Here is a 23,772-nt window from a genome sequence, read left to right as displayed (position 1 = left end):
CTCTCCCTCACTCTTTGAGGCAGGTTAAAGGGTACGGCCATGACCACCACCTTAATCCTTCAGGGACTATTTACAAAAGATTCAAAAATGTGCCCAGGGCCCGTACCTGCCCCTCTGTGGAACTAGCCCAACTCAAGTGGGCTGGCAGGCAAGCCTGGCTTTCATAGGGACAGAAGAGAGAGTTTGCGGTGAGCTTGGCATTTTTCAACACATGCTTTTTGGCTTCTCCTACTGAATTTGTAATTTCCATGATATTTGGTGGGAAAATGGACACCGGCCTCTTTTCCTTTTTGTCTGCTGCTTTGCAGCTATTGGGATTCTGCGCCTTGGGATAATGAAGCAGGCTGTCATTTCCTCCCCCTAAATAATGCATTACAAAGTGGAAATGCAAATTTCCTGTGCAAGCTCTAAGTAGCAGGTGGTATTTCCTTAATATATTGTTTTTGACCTTTGGGGAAATTGGTATTACAAGCTGACTTTGGAAAATTAAAATAGCATCAAGGTCCTACATTTTAAATAAAACAATCAATATCTTAATTTTTAAAATCAGACTAGATTACGATACCAGGAAAAGACATACATATTTTGCTTTTATGTGTTAAAGTTTTGTAATTCAGGGAGGACAAGAAAAGGGATATGGTGCAGCTGAACTTTCTAATTCACTAAGACAGGAAAAAATGTATATTTTTAAGTTTCAATTTAAACCTTTGCTGTTAACTAAATGCTTTGATATGATCAGTCATACAAAGAGTTAAATTAAGCATGGAGCTGTTCAGATGGCAAATCTGCGTTGAGCTGAAGGTAAAAGACATCTGTATTTTTCATTCATTTGCTCAGCAGCACTAAATTTCAAGCTTGTTTTTTGTTCAGCATCAAAGAAAAGGTTGTTTTATGGTTATTGGATTTTTTTAACCCACATATTTCATGAAAGGGACTCAAGTCACTGGGTCTTTATATTCTTTTAAGTTATTTTTCTGCCCACAGCCCTTCTGCAAGCCATCTTGTTGAAGAGGGAAAACATAATTTCATTCTTTTTCTCTTCCTTTGAAGAAAAAAATTTAAGAGATTTAAATACCATTCACATTTTGGAACTTCCTTCTTTACCCCCTCCCGAAACCATCGTCTCACAACTATGTAAAGCAATCAAATGTTGAAAGACTTAAGAGATTTTCACACCCATAAATATCCTTTATATGCTTATAACTGCTCTACTTATCAAGGGCAACAAGAATGGAACCCAGGAGCTAACTAAGTTTATAGATGTTTGTTTGTGTGTGTGTGTGTGTGTTTGTGTGTGTATCAATATGTCCAGATGTGTCCAAATGTACACGGTATTCTTAGCATACAAATTGCTGATTAGGCATCTATGTCCCTTTCTCCTCTAAAACCTCTAAGTGCATGGATCTATTAGTGGATGGGCGCCAGAACGACACACTCAATGGAGGACTGAAATATTTACCAAACCCAAGAAATGAAGGTTTGTTTGAATAGTTTAAACTTGACAGGAGGCTGAGACAAGAGGATCACTTGAGCCTAGAAGTTCGAGGCTACAGGGAGCTCTATGATCATGCCCCTGCACTCCAGCCTGGGCGATAGAGCAAGACCCTGTCTCTCAAAAAAATAAAATAAATTTGAGTAGTGTAAGCTATGTAAACTTGGATAATCCGGTTAGCTTCATTCTTTAATTTTTCCATAGCATATATTTGGCTTCTATGTCCAGGTTTTCGAGCACAAGAAATTTGCATTTTCATTCTAAGAAGTATAAAACAAGATAGTTATACTTCATGTAAGGTTAACATTAATTGTCATTGCACCTCTTCTTCCCAGAAGGAAGAGGGAAGTGAGAGCTGGAGTCAAAACTGGGTACTGTAAATGCTCATCTAATCTTGGAATCTCAGAGGATATTAATTTTCCAGATAGTTGAGTTATTGCCTTCAAATTTTAACTTCAAATTTTGTTAATGTGGTTGTATATGCAAATTCAGCCAATGTGCATGGTATGTGTGTCTCAAACTACATTTATGAATTCACTGTAATTTTATGTTTCTCTTGATAATGTTTGATTGTTAACATAAGCATCACTAGACTTGTCAAGTGGCAAAGATCATATTCTTTCATTCTTTCTTCCTTTCTCATTTCTTGAATGCTAGCTATATGCCAGGAACTATGTACTCACCTTGGTGCTTGGTGTATAGAAGGCACTCAATGAATGTATGTTGAATAAATGAAAAAAATAAATGAATAAACAAGTTCAATGGATAGTTAAAAGGATAGTTTCAATTCTATAAACCTTAATTTGGGTGTAGGACCAGTCACAGTACCATGACATATAGAGCTATTTGGTGATAAATAGCGTGGAATGTATTTACCACCAGGCAGTAATGCCCTGTCCCTCCTTGAATAGTACTACAGATATGAGAGTGCTTTTTAAAATTTTTAATCATTGGCCACTTGCTCTAGAAATCGGAGGGAAACTGTGCAGCAACAGGACTCTCTGGGCATTGTGACAGGTCTACTGTCTACAAAATTTGTGTTCAAGGCAAAATCTAAAGCAGCCATCTTTCAAAAGGATGTCCTCACTTTATAAAAAACAATTGTTGCAATGACTATAGCCAATGAGGTTGTTCTTGCCACTGCCATTCAAAACATCAGTGATTTTGGCATCTTGGGCACATACCACAGACACCAACTTGTTTTTTCTTTCCCACACCTCTGTCCCATATATGCTAAGTTTATTCTTGGGCTGTGACAGAGGAGCATTCCTTATCACTTTGAGAAGTTCAGCTAGGATATTTAGGGGATGAATTGCATTCTTACGAATTCTTTATCATGATTACACTCCTATCTAGTATAATGTGAAGGTAAAGTAGGGCCTTTGGAGGTAGACTAGCATAGGTTTGAAATGTTTCCTTCATTCATTATCAGCTGCCAAGAGTAACCTGGGGACGATTCCGTGCTTCGTAAACATGGTCTCTTCATATACATGCTGATATACAGGAAAGACCTTTGCAGAACTCCATGAAAGTTTGTTTTTTATTATTGTACCAAAAATTACATATACCTGACCAGACACAAAACTAAGCTGTAAGTTTTCTTTAAACCTCCTTAATATTTTGTCCTTTAAGCGTAAGCGATGTTGCAAAGCACCTCTTTAATTTATCCTGTGTAAACAATCACTATAGTCTGCAAAATAGATGGCATTTCTTATGAAATCCATTTTGTAATAACATTTTGTATACAGAATGATGCATTCAATGAATGAGGTAATTAATGATAAAGGATAAAAAGATTATTTTAAAAATTTACCAAACTATACCTTGCTTCCTCAGTAGCTATGCCTAGGTAAGTCTGTTATTCTGAAATTATGGTTGACTGAAAGAATAAATATAAAAGATAGTGGGAGGTATCCATCAAAAATGTCTTTATCTTTTTAAACACTGGTATGCACTCTATAAGGAGTAAGCAAAAGTGACAATTTTTCCCTAATCACTAAATGATTATTAACCATTTGTAAGAAGAGTTAACCTGTCCTTAATTTGTTTGAACCCATGGGGCCATGAACAAACACCATAATAGAGTGAAGAAAGCAATGCCAACGTAGACCAACTTTATCACTAATATAGAACTGTCCTGGGACAGAGTATGCCCAGATATGAGTTCTCAGAAAAAGCCACAGAACTCTTCTGTAAACTCCTATATCAATTATATCCTACCTCCTCTTCTGCCTCAGCTTGCAGTAGCAGAAAAAGTTTACATGTGTTTGTATATTCACTGAACAGTAGCCCTCAAAGAATAGGGAATTCTCACATCTTTTCAAAAAGAGCCACTTAAAGAAAATACATTCTAAGTGTTTTAATTCAGATTTAAATGGCTACATTGCGAGATATTATTCCATATAATTGGAGTAATTGTGAATTTATACAGATTTTCAACAGTGGCACTGTGTAACCATTGATAAAATACAGGGGGGTGGCGGGATAAAACTAGTATTGCGTGGATCCAATGACATTTCCCCATGCTCACTTTTTCCAGTTGTGTAGCAATGACCATATTCTCTAATAACATCAGCATACTTTTATGCTTCGGTCTTTTTCCTTTTCATTAGGAGAATACTGGAATTCATGCTGTAGAATGGTTCCTTTTATACCCCAGCCCACTTGTTCAACGACATTCCTGTGATTTTACTATCTAATATGTTGTGGCTATAACCAGAGAATGCAAAATCTGTCTTCCTGAGAGCCTTGGCCTCTATGTTTTCTACCAAATCATACCTCCATTTTCTCTATAAAGGCTGTTGGTACACCCTCAAATGTCATCTGTTTGTGATGAGCAGAACTGAGGCACTTTTGTTCTGATGCTTACATTTGTTCACATGAATAGAAGTTCCTTACTTGAAAGTGATTTGCACATAGGTTGAGGAACTGTGAATGAAATCACTCAACCTAGAGGCTGGCATTCTTCATGCTGCTGGCTGTTGATTTCTTCATCTTCTCCCTGAAGACCCTGCATGAGTGGTGAGTATCCATAAAGGCACCAGGAGACCCAGACACCTCTGTGGCAGCCAAGCAGGTGTTACCCTGCAGCACTTAAGAGGGATCTTAAGAGCAAGAGAAGGAAGGAGTGACTTCTGTCACCAGTGGTCAGAGCAGAAGGTGCAGAGCAGCAAGTTGCAGGTGCTGGCAGTGATGGCTTCTGAACTGAAGAGCAACCAAACCCTCCTATGTAACCCTGTCACCACAGCTCAAAGGGAGGTTTTCTTGCCCCCCAGTAGAAGGGAACTGACAGCGCCTGTATGGCTTTGCATCCTGAAGATACTGTAGTTGTTGCGTCTGTTGGGGAAGCATCAAGAAAATTAGATTGTTCCAACATTCAAGCTCTTCCATATTAGCTTTGTGTTCCATTTGATGTCAAACAATAGGTTGAAAAATTAGCTTAATTCTAAGCTTATATGTATGTAGGGAATTTTATCAATTATTAGCACCATTATAACTTGTTAAACAGTGAACTTATAGTTGAATGTGATCTATTAGATGGCTGCTTAACATTTGCTCGAGAATAATCCATTAGTCATCTAAGCACAAAGCAGCTATTTGAAAATTTGTTGAGTAAATGACATCTCTTTGACAGAAATATCTGCATAATTGCAGTGTGTTATACATGCTCGTTATAGCCTAACTACACGTCTGTTTGAATTTGGATTTTTCTTTTTTTTTTCTGTCTGCATAACACACATGCAGACATCATAGTGTGAATACTTACTGTTATGATCTTGGAGAAAAGTGTATCTGTCAACTCTTTAACAGCCTAAGCATACTAAAGGTAGTTTGTAAGCAACACATAACTTTGAACATGGAAAAATTAAGTTTGCTTTTAATGAAATTCTAATTTTGTAACTTGCTGAGAGTTATTTTTAGAGAGTGGTAACTTTTGAAGAAAAAGAAGCTTTTTTTTTCTTTTAAATCCTGAAATGTAATTGGTAGTCATTAATTAAATTTTATAAAATAGATGTTCCTTTCAAAAGCAATCTCAAACAATAGTACATTTTAAAGTCTGGATCTCTTTCCCAGCAGCCCAGGGTGTTTTGAAGATAGGAGAACAAGGGAAGTACTTTAAGCTGTAAAGTCTTGCAGGGTAGCAGTTAAGTGCTTAAGGCACTGCATTCTTGATGCAGCGTCCTGTTACAGTAATATTATGAAAAAAAGCTACAGGGAATTCTCATACATGTCTAATACATATAGCTTTAATGTTCACATGGCTGGACCCATTCACAAATGGAATCTGTGGGTCAGATGTAGTTTGCAAGCCACTATTATTAAGCTGTTTTCCTTTTACTATTAAGTAATGGTTCCTTGTTAATATTATGAATGCGTGTGTTCTTTGCTCTCTCTGTAAATCTTTTGTTCCATTCATTTTTTTTTTTTTTTTTGGCCTTACAAGAATGTGGGGGGAGGATATCCCTATCCACAAATCAAGTACTTTAAATAGCCAGGCTAGAGCTGAATGAAGGAAATCAGTCTAGATAACATCTTTGTGAAATGTATGCCTATGAACTCTGCGTCACACAATACAAAGGAAATTGCCATTGTCCTGCACAAGTTAGGTGAACAAAGCACATAAAAAATCCTGTTCTGGTTGCCATACATATTCCTGTGCAGCTGAAACTAGAATTCCAAAGGCCACAGAAACGGCCAGGCTTAAGTGACTAACTTGCAAATCAGAGAGTGCAGGTTTTACATTGATAATACAGAGAGACCTGTAATCATTCATCACAGTGGTACTACATTTATTGATACTGAGCACTGCAAATCATAAACAATAAGGATTACATGACCACTGCTGCTACGGTGACTACTACTGCCATCACCACCACCCTCCCTAGTGCTATTGAATAATGCTTATTAAGTTCTTTCAGCCAGCAACTGTGCTATGTACTTTAGTGTCATTCATCATATTTAATCATCCCAGCAACCCAATGAGGAATCCACTTTATAGAATTAAGGAAATTGAAGTTTAAATTGCTACCAGGTCACACAGCTTACGCATACCTGGTCTCATACTTGATCTCAGAGGTCTTTCTGGCCCCAAAGCCCTGTTCTTCCCCCACTATCTTGAACTTCCTTTCCCTGTATGTGAAGGGAATGGAACTCACCAGGTACCAAGATGTCACCTCCTAACCCTTACAAAGCCCAGTGAGTTATTTGGAGGAGAATTTTTCCCAAGGCCAAAAAGCTGCCCGTGTAATACTCCAAAGTAACTTCCATATCCTGGAAAGAGCAACTACAATCAAAGATAGCACCTTACAAACATCCTTCTTTTATTTAAAAAAATTAATTTTTTTTTAAAAGCTACCACCACCAACAGTTCTTCCCAAGATCAGAGATACCTGCACATCTGGCAATAAGCCCAGACATACCAAACTGTGTATTATCTAGAGCCAGGGACTTGAATACCACTGCATCTGCAGAGAGACAAGCATCTCATTTCAATAGACAACTTGTTCCTAGAGTGGGATACTCCCCTGCTGAACTGACAGGGAGCCGGAAGAGCGGCATTGAACAAAGAGAATAGTTATGACTGGGCAGCAGACGGCCCCAAGCACAACCCCAGGTTCTGCTCTTCTTCAACTTAACCAAGCAGAACTGCAGTTGACTCCCATTAAAAGTCAGTAGACATTTAGTCGGCTTCCAGAATGTGGGCAGAAGCTCATGTTAGTTATTTACTACCCATCTCTGGAATTCCTTTTGGACATGACCAATGAGTTACAGCTGGTCTTTAGGCAGTATGGCACACTCATTAACTAGCTGTCAGGAACAGCTACACCCTTTGGTCCACAAATCTGGATTTGCCAGAGGAAAATTCCAAACAGACCAGGAAAGCAAAAACCACTGACACCATCTCCATAATAACTGTAAAACTGAAACATATACGTTCTACAAGAGGGCTGTTCTTCTACCTCCTCAGCAACAATTTGACAAAGGCAAACACTTTATGCACTAGCCCTGGACAAACAATGCAAAGAAAAATCTTGTGCAGCTGATTTCAGGGTCAAGAGGGCGCCTCTTACCAACCCTCAAAGACAAACCAGCACAGAGAATAGTAAAATATGCAAAGCCAAACCGGTTGCTACTCTCTATCCATTCCCCAACTTCCTTTGTTCACAGAAAGTGACCCTCTCCATGGCCCTGGGGTAAATCTGATTTGTCCATGGTGGTGATGCTGGTCCCATTCCCCTTGCAAAGCAGGTCTGGCCTGTTATAAAGGGCCATGAAATCTGTAGGGACTTTCGGAAGAGACTCTCCTTCTGCTGGACCTTGACATTTCTGGAAGTGCCACTATGAATGGACACTGCAAATGGCTGTACCCATTTTTTGACTCTGAAGGAAATAGACTGAGAATAAATGTCAACTGGAAGAGCAGAAAGAAAGAATCTGAAGCTCCGACATTTCTTGACCTACTGAATTTACCAACTTTAAATGTGCATCATCTCCAGGCTTTTTGTTATGTTAAGTAAATAATATCCTTATTATTAAATCAGTTTGAGTTGGGGTTCACTGTTATACCCAAAAGCATACAGTAGGAATTATCTTTGGTGGGCTATTTGAGACTCATCAGAATTCTTTATCTACAGTCTTACAAATTGGTTGGATTTCCATTACCTCCTTACATACACTGATCAGCAGGAAATATAGGGAGATCAAATTATATTTAATATGTCTTTTAAAATACACTCATTTTCTTCTATCCACTTTTGGAACTCCAAAAAAGTAACTCTCTCATGCTAACAACTCCCTTATTAGAGAAAAGAATTGTAGGTGTGTAAGCATTGTTTTCCCATGACAACGTTTTTTTTAATTATTTATTTATTTAGAGACAGGGTCTCACTTTGTCACCCAGGCTGGAGTGCAGTGGCACCATTACAGCTCATGGCAGCCTCGACCTCCCCAGGCTCAGGTGATCCTACTACCTCAGGCTCCTGAGTAGTTGAGACTACTACTATCAAATGGGTAGCATGTACCATCACACCCGGCTGATTTTTGTACTTTTTTTAGAGATAGAGTTTTGCCACGTTGCCCATGCTGGCCTCGAACTCCTAGGTTCAAGCCATCCTCTCACCTCATCCTCCCAAGCAAGTCACTGGGCCCCCCAAATCTAAGAGTCATGTCCAGGAATCAGCATTTCTAACAAGCACTCTTTTATGAGATATATGGAAGGTATGACTTAGCGCTTGAGGAAGAAGAGCTACAAGAGGAAGAGGACTTCTTCCAGGCAATGAGAGGCTTAGAAATTAGTTGGAAACCTTTTTTGAATATTTACTTCTCCCAGAAGACTAGAAACATAGTAGGGACTGAGTGAGTCAGGTAGATGGCCAATTTCCCTGCTTTGGGAAGATTCTCCCTGAAATTTTCCATTGGTGTTATGCTCTGCTCAATGTTTGTAAACACAGCTTCTCTGATACTGGAGCATGAAGCAGTGTGTTGGTAGCTTCGACTAGTAATGTGTCTTAATGTAAATATGTATAAATATTATATGTACACACACACATGCACACATACAAGCTTTTTTTTTTTCTTTTTGAGACCGAGTCTCGCTCTGTCACCCAGGCTAGAGCACAGTGGCATGATCTCGGCTCACTGCAACCTCCACTTCCCAGAGTCAAGCTATTCTTTTGCCTCAGCCTCCTGAGCAGCTGTGAATACAGGCACCCGCCACCACACCTGGCTAATTTTTGTACTTTTAGTAGAGACGGGGTTTCACCATGTTGGCCAGGCTGGTCTTGAACTCCTGACCTCAGGTGATCCACCTGCCTTGGCCTCCCAAAGTGCTGGGATTATAGGTGTGAGCCACCATGCCCGGCCACATACAAGCTTTAAATGAAGTCTTTTAAATGACTTCCTCTGTATTTATGTATCATAAGTAAAAAATAATGTCATGGATGGTAACATTCTACAGAAATGAACACATGCACGGGAGCACCAGCCAGGGAACACAGAGACCATACTGGACAAGGGATTAAAGGCAAGAGATGTGGAGATTTCTTCAGTAGAAAGCCATGTGGATGGGAAGGGGAGAGATGTGATTATGTAGATGGGCCTACATCATTATGGGAAAGACTCGTATGGCATCTGTATGGGGAACAAGCATTTTTATTCTTCTCCGTATTTTGGTCACAGACAATAACACATAATACATGAGATTGTAAAGTCCAGAGGTACAGGAACTGTGCCTGTATATTTTCTATATCATAGATACCACAGAATTTATAGCTAACATTTGTAACATAATCAAATATTATAGCAGGTGATAAGAGAGAAAAAAAAACAAAAATAAGTCATTAACATTTATCACGGATATTTTAGCCTTCATAGCCTTAACTGAATTTCTTTTCTATAGAGTTTTCAAGAGGAATAATAGAAATAAAAGATTAAAGAAAGTATAGATAGATAGATATAGCTATAAATAAGAATAGCAGGATAGGATTTCTACTTTTATAGAAATCTAGTGAGAAACAAGATGCTCTTTATATTTCTAAAACATCTTGAACTTTTTGATGAGAAAACTTTTTTCAGAGCAAAGCTGTTATTATAAAAATAGGATTCTAGTGCTGATTTGTCCTTTAAATATATTAGAAACATTCTTTTGAACTAAGATCTTTTAAATTGTTATATTAAAATGCAGTTTTTCTCCTTATTTGGTCATTTTTCTTCTTAGTGAAATCATAGTCCAAGGAAGCTAGATTTTTATTATGTTTTTAAAAACAGATGCTATTTTTATAGATAAAAGAGGATGGTTGCCTATAACACTGATTTTCTTCGTAAAAAAAAATAAGAAGCACAGAATATGCTGAATAATTGCCCAAAATTCTTTTCTGGGGCAGTGTAGAATAGTGAGAAGGGAAAAAGATGTGGAGCTAAACAACCTGGGTGGGTGTTATAGTTTCATTATATGCTGGCCTTGCAATGTTTTGCAAGTCAATTACTGTCTTTTGGATTTAGCTTCTGCATGCATGAATCTGAATGGCTATACTTCTGTACATGGTTGTTGTAAGGGTTAAAATCAGTCAGTGCACTTTTAAATCACGTTACAAACTATGTGTCACTGTTATGTGACACATACAAATTATGTCATTATCATCATATGATCGATATCAACAAAATGAAAACTCATGTCATCTCATCTTGAAATGAAAGAATGTTTGATTCCATGAATGTGATCGTGAAGCCGAGTTCAGAGAGACATTTCTGGAATATTCTATACAATGCTAAACAAAGATAAGCAGTTTTTAAGTTAACAGAATGCTGAACCCAGAATCATCCATTTTAGGGAAGTTGAGCTGAGTAAGGTAGTTCAAGACAGTTGCCTGAAGCTCCACTTAGGTTTGAGATGGAGTAGATTCGGAAGACAAGACGAATGAAGTATTTGATTTTCTAAAAAAGGGAATGGAGACATTTTAATTTACAGCTTCTGAAGAAAGGTCATCAATCCAGAGAAGACCGTGAAGGAAGGTCCAGGAAGAAGGTATCCTCTGGAAAGGCCAGGGTGTCAGGGCCACTGTGGAAGTGTGGGCATGTAGCAGAAAGAACTCACTTCACAACTGTTTAAAAACGTTAAGGATATAAGCTAATGTTCGGGAATAGTTAATGTTTCTCGGAGTGAATATTAAGCTTCCTCCAAGGAAAACAACTCAACTCCTAAAGTCAGCCCTAAACTAGTGCCAAGAAAATAGTGCTAAATTAGGCTTCTAGGAGAGATATGACTCAGTTAAGTATCATAGAGCGCTCAACCCATAAACTATCCATTTGTAGTCCTTGAGAACATAAGAGATTACAAATAAATGTACTGACTCTTTCCTTAAGGAAAAGAAATGCCTAAAATCATGATTCAGCTTTTTAAATTCAGTTTCCATGTGTAACTGTTATAGCTGCTGGGAAATACTTGATAGTCAAATCATTTTGTAAAACCATTTTCAAATGTTTAGTCTAAGATTGGGCAAATGTTCTTGGAACCAAATAAATTTTCTGAGTATTGATTCCAAATCTCTTTAGTCAGAATGAAAGTACTAAGAACTGTTTTAAAAATCATATTTTTCTATAAGCTTATGGGCAAGCATACAAGAAAAGATATACATGTTACATGTCAAATTGTGTGTATCTAGTTCAAGTCCTGATCCGATTTCATATAATCTCTATCTGAATAATTGGCCAAATGTCAAGAAGATGCATATCTTAAAGGGACTTTCAAGTATATTGCCAACGTGATTGGAGTATTAACAACAAATTTGGATATTAATTCTTGGTAATCTCCAATAGCATCTAATTTCATTTCCATTATTTCATAGATGCCTCCTTTTCATCTAATATTGAGCATTAATTAGTCTTTATTTGGCTGGAGTTAACATTAGCTAAAGTTTGAACTTAGGCTATAGCATCTGTGCATACATGTTTGATTTGTGAAAACCCAGCAGCATGGCAGTTCAAATATTTATTCATTTTCCTGTGCTGGCTCTTAAGCACATGTGCATATGCAAAGTGACCTAGCTTTGTGAATGGTCATACACAGAGAAAAAGAAATACATATAGAATAAATAATTTGAGCCTTAAAAAATATGTATATATGTGTGTGTGTGTATACATATATATGTATAGAGTTCCTTTTTTGAAAACTTGTAGCATAAGGAAATAGGACTGAAACATTCATTATTTTCTATGAAGTAACATTAATCTCACGATTTTCACTCCACTTTTTGACTAAGGGTGGATTTTTCCCCTAAAATCTTAGAGAATCATAAAAAATGAGATGAAAAGTCAACTTCTGAGACTGTGTATTCCTTTACCCCACCTGTGTGCGACTGTTTACTTCAGACTGCTTTATGTTCCTCAGAGCACAACCATCTCCTGTAAAACAAAAATGCCTATTAAACTGCTATAACTCGGGAGCACACCAGAGCATCCCCTTAACACTAACCATGGTTTGACAACACTATCCCCAAACCACATCTTTTGCTTTCTAATTTGTTAAGCTTAATTGTAATCTTTGACTTTCCAAAGTGAAGGCAAAGAAATTTTCTTAATGTATTTCTTTGTGATAGGGAAAAAGTGATACTTTTCTTCTACTTCGTCTTCAAATTTCTTCTGGAATTTTTTTTCAGTGACCTTATCTCTACTTTTTCATTTTCCCTATTATAAAGAAAATAGTCATCTCTTCTTTCATACATTTATCTTTTCCATATTTGATGAGCACGCCTCCCCATACTTAAGAAAACATTGTAGGAAAAAAATATTAATCTAAAATTGTACATTGTACTCTAATATCTGTTTTTCATTTGTCTCCCCCATTAGACTCTAGGCTTCTTGAAAGATTTCTTCTTTGTTTTCTACACCCAGTTCCTGCCTGTCATATAGTTCAAATATCAATTAGTATTTGATGAGCCAATGAACCACTTCATCAGGTCAGAATCCAGAAGGATACATTTTGAAACTAATCATGACACTGTGATTTTTAAAGGGTTTCCCATTGATCTTTTCACTCCATTCCAAAGGTGTCTGAAAGGCACCAGAGGGAAGGCAAAAACTCCAAAGTATCAGCCCCCCAGTCTGTTCTTATGAGAGCTGCTATGGCTCATTGCCACACATACACAGTCTGATGTTAATCAACACTAACTAGAGCAGCTTGTGGCTATTCTCATCCTTGAGCAGATGAAACAAGGCCAGCAGCAGTGAGGGCACTTTGCTATAATAATCCAATAAATACTTTTGAAATGATGCTTACTTTTGTCTTTTGCATTAAAGTCTAAGCGCAAAGCCAAGTAGAATAGAAAATAAAGAACACTTCCCCTCTTCCACAATACCAAGCAGAAATTCCAGAGATTTTGCCAAAACTCCCCCATAGATTTATCACTTCTTAGGAGACTTTGTACAGAGAACTACAAAATCTCCTTTGCACCATAAGGGCCAGATGTTACTGTTGAATTGTAACCACCCATAGCTACATGTGTACACACATTTCACAGTCATCTCTAAATGCACACAGGAGGCACAATGAATGGAAGTTAAAACCTAACCTAGGCTTTTTCTAGGTTCAGAGAAAACCCTGACTAGCTACTCCTGGTAGATGGTTTCTCCTCTTTACCAAAGCCTCCCATCACTAGGGGGCAGGTTCATTCCCAACTTAGGAAGCACTAAAACAGAAAAGCTTTCAACCCCAGAAAAGTGGTACCTAGAGGTGTGATTTGTATAGCTAGCTATAGCTGAGTCTCATCCTCACAATGTTGCATCAACATTTGATCTGAAATAAATCCTTCAAACTTCAGATATATCATATTCCTATCTAATTATCAAAATACATTCCTTAGGTACATTAAAACTTTTTGATCACTTACTATTGTAGAATACCTCGAACTGAACTCCCCTATATCTGATCAATACCTGAGTTGACCATTAATTTTAAATTTAATTCAAAGTGACAGTTTTCATTCTAGACCTTCCTTGGATAGCCACAGAGAAGTGTTATGTACAAATTATTTCAGTCATCCAGTTTCAATGAAGAGGTAGAGTTCAGGTGGATTTGGAGTGGGTATGAGAATCTAGCCAGATGGCCACAAAGACAGTCCTGGTGCTCTGGAAGAACAACCACAGCATAAGCAAGAAACTGGAACACCACACCTGGTATAGGCCAATCCCTCTTTTCACCACAATCTGGCAGTCTTTGGTAAAATAAGTGTAAGGGGAAGGATCCAGGCTGGAGAGGAGTGAGCAGAAAAATTGAGTACAGGATCTCAGAAGGTACAAAAAGCTACGCAGAAGGTACAAAAATCTGTTGGCTAATACAGCCTAATGACAAGTCACAAAAATTACCCTTACTGAATTAGAAAGACCTTATCTTGATTGTATGGGATTAAACCATATAAAATTGCTGATAATTGATTGGTTTTGACCTACAAAAATGCCAGTTCAGCTAGCTCAAACTGATAGTAGGAGTCACACGGGGTGAATGCTATGAAGACGCTCTGCCTCCACCTATCCTGGTGATACAGGTCTGCAGGAGGGTTTGCATCTAGAAATCAGAGATTTTTGTTTTTTAAGAGTCAGAGTCTTGCTATGTTGCCCATATTGGAATGCAGTGACTACTCACAGGTGCGATCATAGCACACTGCAGCCTCGAACTTCTGGACTCGAGTCCTCTTGCCTCAGTCTCCCAAGTAGCTGGGACTAAAAGCATGTGCCAACATGCTTAGCCCTAAGATTTTTTTTTTTTTTTTACTTAACCTCCCCTGGAGCTCCAGTTTTTCGTTGAGGGGCCTCAGGGGCATCCTGGGAGGGCAGAGATGGATTGGAGTGGAGGCCACGTGAATGAGTCTCAGAAATACCATTTTGTCTGCTTTCTGTTGTAGGGTTCCACATAAGATCTAACATAAAAGGTGTGGGGGAGGTTCTTATGCTTTAAAAAAAAAAAAGTGATTCAAAGCATCCAAAGCCTGAAGTTCATTTTTTGAAAAGTGACCCAAACACAAATCTTGACATTCTGGAATATTGAAGTTTTAAAACTAAATCCAGAGGGACATGAACAAGTATGTCGATCACATAATTTCGTGAAAGGCAAATTCTTGATAATGGTCATCCTCCTTCAGCCAGGTAAATGTCAAATTCAAAGAAAATATATTCAGGACAGCACTGTGAAATTTCTGAGGATAAGAGCATATTTCACAGCACATAAATGAAAGTGGATCTCGGTGAATGTTCTATACAGAGAGAAAGGTTGTGTTTTGAACCTTTAAATAACTTTGGACAAAGGGTGAAGAAGGATATTGTTCACACCACAAGTCAAAAGCTACTCCCATCAATGTGCCCAACCACACAAGTCGAGGCTGCTGCTGGCCTTGATGGTTCATGGCCATTTGGAGTGTTTGCAGAGAGATTTGATGATTACTTGTCTAGAATTTGAGCTGTGTCTACTTATTCAATATTTTGGAACATTTTTTCTATAAATAACCGGTCAATTTTGTCTAGAAATCAGTGAAGTGATTAAGTAATAGGTCTATGTATTTATTGAAATGTTGTCTATATGGTAGGGATATATTCATCTGTCAGTTCAGGCAGATAAAACTGGCTACACTTGTGTGGATACAAACATGATCATAAACCTCACTAGTTCAATGAGCTGGCTTACATCTAAAGGACTCTTTTGGAAGTTGAAAAGCAAATATCTTTTGCGTAAACATTTTTAATATGACACCATATTTAACTTAAAATTTTAAATAACAGATGATCCTGTGAGATGCTATTTTGTGAGGTGTGAAAGGCCCCCAAAATGTAACTCTCATTGAGGAATTTTTATAGAAATTAGGGTTTTTACATTCTTTATTAGTAAATAGCCAGAAGATCTGTCTTATACTATATTGCTATGAGAATGGAAAACAATCTACATGAGAAAAGATTATGCTATGGCACAGAAGTACCTATTGGTTGAACAATGGTCATATGATTTTAAAACAAAATCATATGATTTTAAAACAAAGTGGGCAAAATCACCTACTACTGCCTGGCAAGAAGCAAAGGATCTAATTATATTAAAATTCTGCTGCTTACATTAAACCCAGAGACTCATCTGAACAGACAGCCATGTGAAGGGCTTCTTTCTTTCTAAGGTCAACTTAAGACCCTTTACATAATAATCATGCTTGCTTTACCATACATTGTGCCTAATTTTTTTTAAAAAATTAAGTTTGTAAGCTCAATTCAAGCCTCTTTTTATTTAATGTTTAGATTAGTACTAAAATGAACTACTAATGTCTGGGTCCTTTGTTAGCAAGGATTTTCTTTCAATACCTACCAGAAGGAGTGGCTTAGCTGTCTGAGTATCAGCTTTAAAACACCTAGACTTCCTGGAACCATAGATTGTATTCTTAGGAGGGCTGAGGAACTTCTTAATTATTCTGAAATAGGTGGAATGGCAGACCATTTCCTACACAAGTGTCTTTCTACAAAATCTTAAAAATCCAAATACTCTGTGGATTTTAAAAATTCAGTAACTTTTTTTCTTCCATTTGGAGAAATGTTTGTTTGCTGTATGACCTCAGAAATCCAAAAATATGTCCTTTCCTTTTGCTTATCTTCCACAGTTTCTTAGCATGTTGTACCCTAAGCTATTTGTATATACTTTAACAATGATATTTATTTGCTTAAGCATTATACTTTCAATTGTGGCTGAGCTAGTCCATTCTAAGGGCTAGACTGCAGAGAACTACTCACTGAAATCCATGTGGTTAGAAAGAGCCCTTTTAAGCTTCACATGGTATGTTCAACTCATGGGGTCTTTGAATTCTCACCACCTTTTTTTTTTTTTTTTTTGAGGCAGAGTCTTGCTCCGTCACCCAGGCGGGAGTGCAATGGTATGATCATAGCTTACTGCAGCCATAACCTCCTAGGCTCAAGCAATCCTCCCACCTCAGTCTCCCAAGTAGCTGGGAGTACAGGCATGCGCCACTATACCTGGCTAATTATTTTTAATAGAGATGAAGTCTTGCTAGGTTGCCCAAGCTGGTCTCGAACTCGTGAGCTCAAACAATCCTCTCAAAGTGCTGAGATTACCGGCATGAGCCACCACACCCGGCCACAGTTTCGTTTTAACATCTGTTAATCCAAAACATTTCTTCAAAGTCCTTTGGTGATTTTGTCAATGCTGCTATTGATGTTTTGTTCTGGGAGGAAGCTCTCTTTCACCCCATTGTATTTTAGAAGTTTCAATGCAACCATGGAATGAGGATTTTCATTACAAGCTTTTTGAAAGGTGCAATAGTCTCAACATAATGAACTCAAAATCTCAGTGCATTGAAGGGTTTGCATGCCAAGTTGACCAAGTGCCTAAATTGTATAAACTCCCTATGTGCACAATTAGAATTGGATCATCAGATTTGTCTAAACAACTTGAAAGGCTTTGCTATCTGTTCACTGAACAGTCATTATGATGTACACACCTTTAAGAGGGACTCAGCCCCTCCACAACTGATAATGAAGGAAGAATCTCCAAGTGAGGTGAGGCAGCTGGACTTTGCAGGTCTGACTCTTGTCCCCTGGGATTCACTTTTCATCAGCAACCTGGAGGAATCAGAACTAGGCCCTGCTGAACAATCTGGAGATGAAAATCAAAGCCGGGAAGTACAGCTTCTCCTGGATTGGATCTCGATTTGACTTTTTTCTTTTTTCTTTTTTTCAAGGAACAGACTGGGTTTCTTCAGAGCATTATATCAGGGATTAAGAGAATCAGTAGACTCGGGTTGTTTTGGTTTTAGAAAAAGATCTCAGACGATTATTTAAATTCCCTATGTCTTGGTTTCCCTGTGAGAAAATGAAAACAGTAAGGCCTGGACCCTCCCAGTAACAAAGGGGCAGATGTTAAAAATATAAAGGATTCTAGCTTTCATATAGGAAATGCATGTGCAAAATATTACTCATTTATTAAGGTGCATGAAAATTTACTGTTAACAACACAGAAGACTAATATGTTTCACTGATGTTATTCAGGTCTTATAAAACTCTAGTGGCCAGTCGTGTTTTTAATGCCAAGAACCCCGAGGAGCAACTGGTTTCTAAGAATCAACACTTAGTTCTGAGCCGAGAGATGCCCCAAGGAAGATAAGAGACTTACAGTTTGTTTGGCGTCCAAAAAGCTTTCCAGACAGCAGTTTGTTTCCTTTCCCTTTTTATGAATGGTGGTAGTATTATGCTTCAGTCTGCGTTTTCTACCAAAGCCATTCATAAAAATAAAAACAAAACAAAATAACAACAACAAAAACTTTCTCGGCACAGTCTGGAGCCATTGGGTGCCAGAGGCTGGGAAAACATCCTGGCAGCCATAACCCCAACCAACATTGAAAGTATTCAAGGGTCTGTTTGTTTGGTGGTCTGAAAAGTATGAAGTGCTGTGTCTGAGGGTAGCTGGTAGAAGTTCCGTGACACGGACTAGGCCGGGAGCCAGGGCTGGCAGAGATTCAGACATTGTCTTTCCCCTCATTGAAGTGTCAGGACCTAATTCATGGAAAATTGGGTGAGCTGGCAGCTCTTTCAGAGGATTTCATTGAGCTGCAGTGTGCAGGAGTCACATGAATGCGGGAGCCTCTGCCAAAAAAGGAGGGGGATTTCTGAGCAGTAGGAACCAGTCAGCCTGCAAGAATGTATGTGGATTTGAAACGGTTTGGGAGTAAACATGTGTACAGGTGTAATCGACAGGGAAAAAGGGGAGGAAGATGAGTGCTCTCTTCTTCCAAATGACCCTTTGGAAATGAATCCTCTATTAGCCCACGCTTTTGTGTCCTAAGAGGCAAGAAGTCCTCATCGTTCTTGGTTCGATTTTCCCTGGAGAAAACATCATCTCAAAACTTGGGCTTTTGTGATGACGTCATCTTTACTGTGATTTAAAGTCAAATGGAAGAACGTCTTTTCCTTTGAGCAAAAGTACCTTGCCATTTATTTTATTTTTATTCTGTCCATCTAAAAAAAAAAAAAGCTCTAATGATTTTTATATGGAATTTTTAATGTACCAGCAATAAACCACTGTACCACTGAGAGGAACTCTGAGAGGAAGGGGCTCTCAGAATGAATGAACAGGGGCTAGTGAATAGTGAACGTATCCTAAGTGCTGTTATTTGGGAGAACTGGTGCAAGAAAGCATGTCGCTATACACATCAGAGTACCTCAGGTGTACTCACAAATCTCAGTGATGTGTAGATAGAATAATACATGCCTATATTCAGACATGAGAGTGAGGACTGGAAGCAAATAATCCATCGAAAAGCTCAGGCTTCAAATCCATCTTTTATAATGCCAAAGAAATAACAAGTATTCTCTAATACTCGATTGGAAAGTTAGGCAGGCAGAAAAACATTCCCTCGGATGTTTCACTCAAAAGAGGAGAGTTTTGCTCTACACATACAATAGATATAGATATAAAACAATATAACACAATATTCTTCCCATGATACCATGAAGAAACTGAACAAACTCACAGAATTATTTGCAAATCATAAGGGACTTGAATGCAAAACATTAAAAGAACTCTTACAACTTTGTTATGAAGAGATAGCAAATTTTTTTTAAATGGGCAAATGATTTAAATAAACATTTCTTCCCAGGAGACATATAAATGGCCAATAAGCATATGAAAAGATGCTCAACATCATTAGTTGTGAGAGAAGTTCAAATTGAAACAGCAATGATGTTTAACTTCACACCCACTTGGATGTCTATAAGCAAAAAGACAGGCAATAACAAGCATTGGCATGTATACGGAGCAATTGGAACTCCAGATTCATTGCTGGTGGGACGGACTGTAAAATGGTACAGCTGCTTTAGAAAGCTGTCTGGCAGCTCCTCAAAAAGTGAAACAAAGAATTACAATATGAACCAGCGATTCCACTCCCAGGTATATACCCAAGAATGAAAACATGTTCGCACGAAAACGTGTATATAAATGTTCATAGTAGCATTATTCATAATAGCCAAAGGGTGGAAACACCCCAGATGTCCACCAACTAATGAATGGATAGGTAAAATGTGGTATATCCATACAAGGGAATATTATTTAGCATAAAAAGGAATGAACTGCTGATGCTACCACATGGATGACCCTAGAAAACCCTAGGCCAGTGAAAGAAGCCACACACAAAAGACTCTACATATATAGTATGATTCCACTTACATGAAATGTCAAGATAGGTAAATTCATAGAGACAGAAAGTAGATTCATGGTCACTTAGGCATGGGAGGTGGCTAGGGACCTGGAGGGTAGTGGGGAGTAACCACTAATGGGTACAAGATTTCTTTTAGAGGAGATGAAAGTGTTCTAAATTAGACTGTGGTGATGGTTGCACAACCCTCTGAATATACTAAAATATACTTTAAATGAGTGAATTGTGTGGTATGTAAATTATGTCTCAGTGAAGGTGTTTTAAAAAAATAAAATATTAACAAATTAGGTACCTTCACTCCTCAGTTTTGTGATATATAGGCTAAAAACAAAGTGAATCAAACAGTTAAGTTTCTTTCAAGCTAGTTGGCTTGTATGCCAGAATTTAATTGGGAATTGGAATTGTTTTCACTGAGATAACCTATGTTGTATTTCCTTAATATAGAGAGATCATGAATAAACATTTTTGTTTTTTTTGAGATAGGGTGTTGCTCTGTCACCCAGGCTGGAGTGCAGTGGCATGATCACGGCTCACTGCAGCCTTGACCTTTCTTGGCCCAGGTGATCCTTCCATTTAGGCCTCTGAGTAGCTGGGACTACAGTTGCAACGCCACCACACCCTGTTAATTTTTGTATGTTTGTAGAGAGAGGGTTTCACCATGTTGCCCAGCCTGGTCTAGAACTCCTGGGCTCAAGCCATCCGTCCGCCTCTGCCTCCCAAAGTGCTGGGATTATAAGCGTGAGCCACCATGCCTGGCCAAGTATAAACACTTTTAACATTGGATATACCAGTTGAACTTTATACTTTCCTCTTTCCTTTGCAGACAAGTATCTGTATTTAAAATATGTACACCTAATTTTTTCTATAATGTATATTTTCTTTTAAAATAAATCTTTTTCTTTTCCTCCTTAGCCACAACAAGTTGTTCAGAAGAAGCCTGCTCAGGTAAGACATAGTCATTAATTTTTTTCTCCCAATTAATATAAAAAGTGAAATATGTACTGAAAAATGTCCCCAAACTAAACCTTATTTCGCATTTTCTTACTTTTGGTTATCGTCCTGCAGTATTCCTGAAAATGTGTTGTAGCCTTCAAAGTCAGGAATATATAGTCTGCAATCGTACCATGAAAACCTCCCAAAATGTAAGGTCTTAAGTGTACAAAGCAAATATAAATTCTTTTAGAAATAAAACTATTTTATTACATTGCCTCATATGTAAAACAAATATTTAATCTTATCCTATATTTTACCAATTCTTAAACATCAAATTTTGTCCTTCCAACTGACTGTCTATATTCTGTTGACACCAGACTTATATTTAACGATTCATGACTGGAAACATATTTCTTCATTGAACAATTTCATAATATTTGATGATCCCAAAACACTCCAAAGAATGCTAGAATACTTGGAAATTAAGTTATACTAACGTGCAGACTGATGCATTCTTAGATCTTATTTAAATAACTGAATCACAGTCTCTGAAGCTTTTGGCAACATCAAATTGGAAAATAGCTCTACGTCTCTTGCCCCATATTCCTGGAGCACCTTGTCCTCACTATAATCTGTACATAGAAACATTAAAAAAACATATTTATTGAGGAAGCATATCTTGAAGAAAACAAAACTGAAGTATAAATTAACCAGGATTGCTAATAATGTGAGCCAGTATTAAAGTATAAGAACGTCCTGCTGTTCTCTTCCCTTCTGTATGTAAATAGTCATTGGAGATCCAGGTGGTATCATGCTGAACCTGCTAAAATAAGTAGTAAGCAGTGTCATGAGCTATCAAATTAAGTAGAACTCTTTCATGTAATTTTAAGTATCCATGAAATTTTTTTCCCTAGAAGTCTTTACAAATCTACCTTGCATCCTGTTTTCTTAGGTCAATGTTGCCTTGCCTGGGAAGGACCACCCGGGCAAGCTTATATATCTACTGTTCTCTAAAAATGCCACTTAGAAGAGAATTGAAACTTCCAAACACATGAAAGGATCCAAGGAAAGTGTCTTCAAACAATTACATATGAGCTTTAAGTGGAATAAAAACAGAGTTAGCATGAAAAAAATCATTTTCATTGCTGCTCCCATACCTAAAAGCTAAGAGTGGGAGAGGGGTGCTAAAAAGACCCAGTGTTTGTGCATCTTTAAGCAATATTTAAATATATATACATATAAACAAAAACTTGACATTTTAATTAGGAGAACCCAAATATATTTAGCCTCTCATCCTTTAACTGTACAAAAATCAAGAGAAAGTAAATTGATAATTCTGTGCATTTGAGTCAAAGGATGAGGCAGAGTTCACATTTGCATCACAGGCTGTGAACTATAGATTAATCACTTTATGTGGTTTGTTAATATTGATTCAGCCCCTGTGCTTAGTGTCATAGGGAAGATGAGTCAAACAAAGAAAAACAGTCACTGCATCTGAGAAATGTATTTATATGTATATGCCTGTGTCCTATCCAGTGGTATGCTGGAACCAGCCCTTGTGAGCAAATAGTGAACATCTCTTCTGAATTCTGTGTTCAGTGATGTCAAGTAGGTAGCTTGAAATCCACTATGGTGGGAGTATTTACACCATGGAAAGTGACAAATACTACAAATCAGGACTTTTTTTTTTTTCCTGAGGAGCAAGTAGTTAAACATTTACCTCCCCAGCATGGCCCCACCCTTCAGCGATTCTGTTTATTTGGTCTGGAGATCCATCATATTTTTTATGAACTCCCTAAGTGAGTTTAATATGCAACTAGAGATGAAGACACTCCATGAAAACACATGAGAAGATGTCTGAACATTTGTTGAGCAAATGACCACAGAATGTCAATGTGTATGGGACACACGGGGGATACAGATGAATGAGTGGAATGCCTCAGGTTATCAAGGGGATGATAAGACTGGAATTTTCTTGTTTTGTTTGATTTTGTTGTGGTTGAGTTGCAGAAGGGAAAATTGAAACATAAATTAAGGGAAAGAAATTACAGATGAGATGAATGGCATATAGAAAGGTAGAGAGGCAAGAACAAATACATCATAGGTGGAGATTATTAATATGGCTAGAACTGATTGCAAGTTGGACATTATTAATACATCAAGAAATAATATAAGTGAAATCACAGTTTTTTTTCCCAAGAGAATTCAGAATCTCAAAGAAGCCACAAGTGGATTGAGTTGATCTTCAAGGATCAATCTGGCTATCTTACAGACCCTGTTCCAGATTTGGCCTTTATAGGAGAGTTCAGACTCAGAATTATAAAAAAGAACATGAGCTCATTGGGCTACCTAATTTATATTGTGTAATGACACAGTGATGAATTATATAAACATGAAAACTACGTGAAAGTTCGTGGAGGATAATGTAAATTTTACACTACATTCAAAAGAATCTTTTCCTTTTCCATCTGTTTCTTTCAAAATACCCTCCCAGATGGCTTTCCCATGAGGCAATCTGGATTAACTCAGCCTCATATCCTTCCTTCAACAGCACTTTGAGGGGTTACATTCAGAATCGCTTTTGAGGTGGTAAAAATTGTAGCACAACTAAATATTTTACATCTAAAGAAAAGGGCTTGGCAGTGTGTAAACAGACCTACG

General features: G+C 37.8%; 1 protein-coding gene across 1 annotated transcript in view; it reads left to right on the top strand.

The window, feature by feature from the left end:
• Positions 1-23,772, top strand: part of HMGA2 (high mobility group AT-hook 2) — a 147,948-nt gene that overhangs the window by 112,011 nt on the left and 12,165 nt on the right. Inside the window, exon 4 of the mRNA XM_034935503.3 lies at positions 21,091-21,123. Coding sequence (XP_034791394.1) covers positions 21,091-21,123 — 33 coding nt within the window. The remainder of the gene's footprint in view (positions 1-21,090; positions 21,124-23,772) is intronic.

This window comes from Pan paniscus, chromosome 10 (assembly GCF_029289425.2).
Source record: "Pan paniscus chromosome 10, NHGRI_mPanPan1-v2.0_pri, whole genome shotgun sequence".
Classification (NCBI taxonomy): domain Eukaryota; kingdom Metazoa; phylum Chordata; class Mammalia; order Primates; family Hominidae; genus Pan; species Pan paniscus.
The sequence above is the reverse complement of the archived record's forward strand: the minus strand, read 5'-3'. Positions and strand labels throughout refer to the sequence as shown.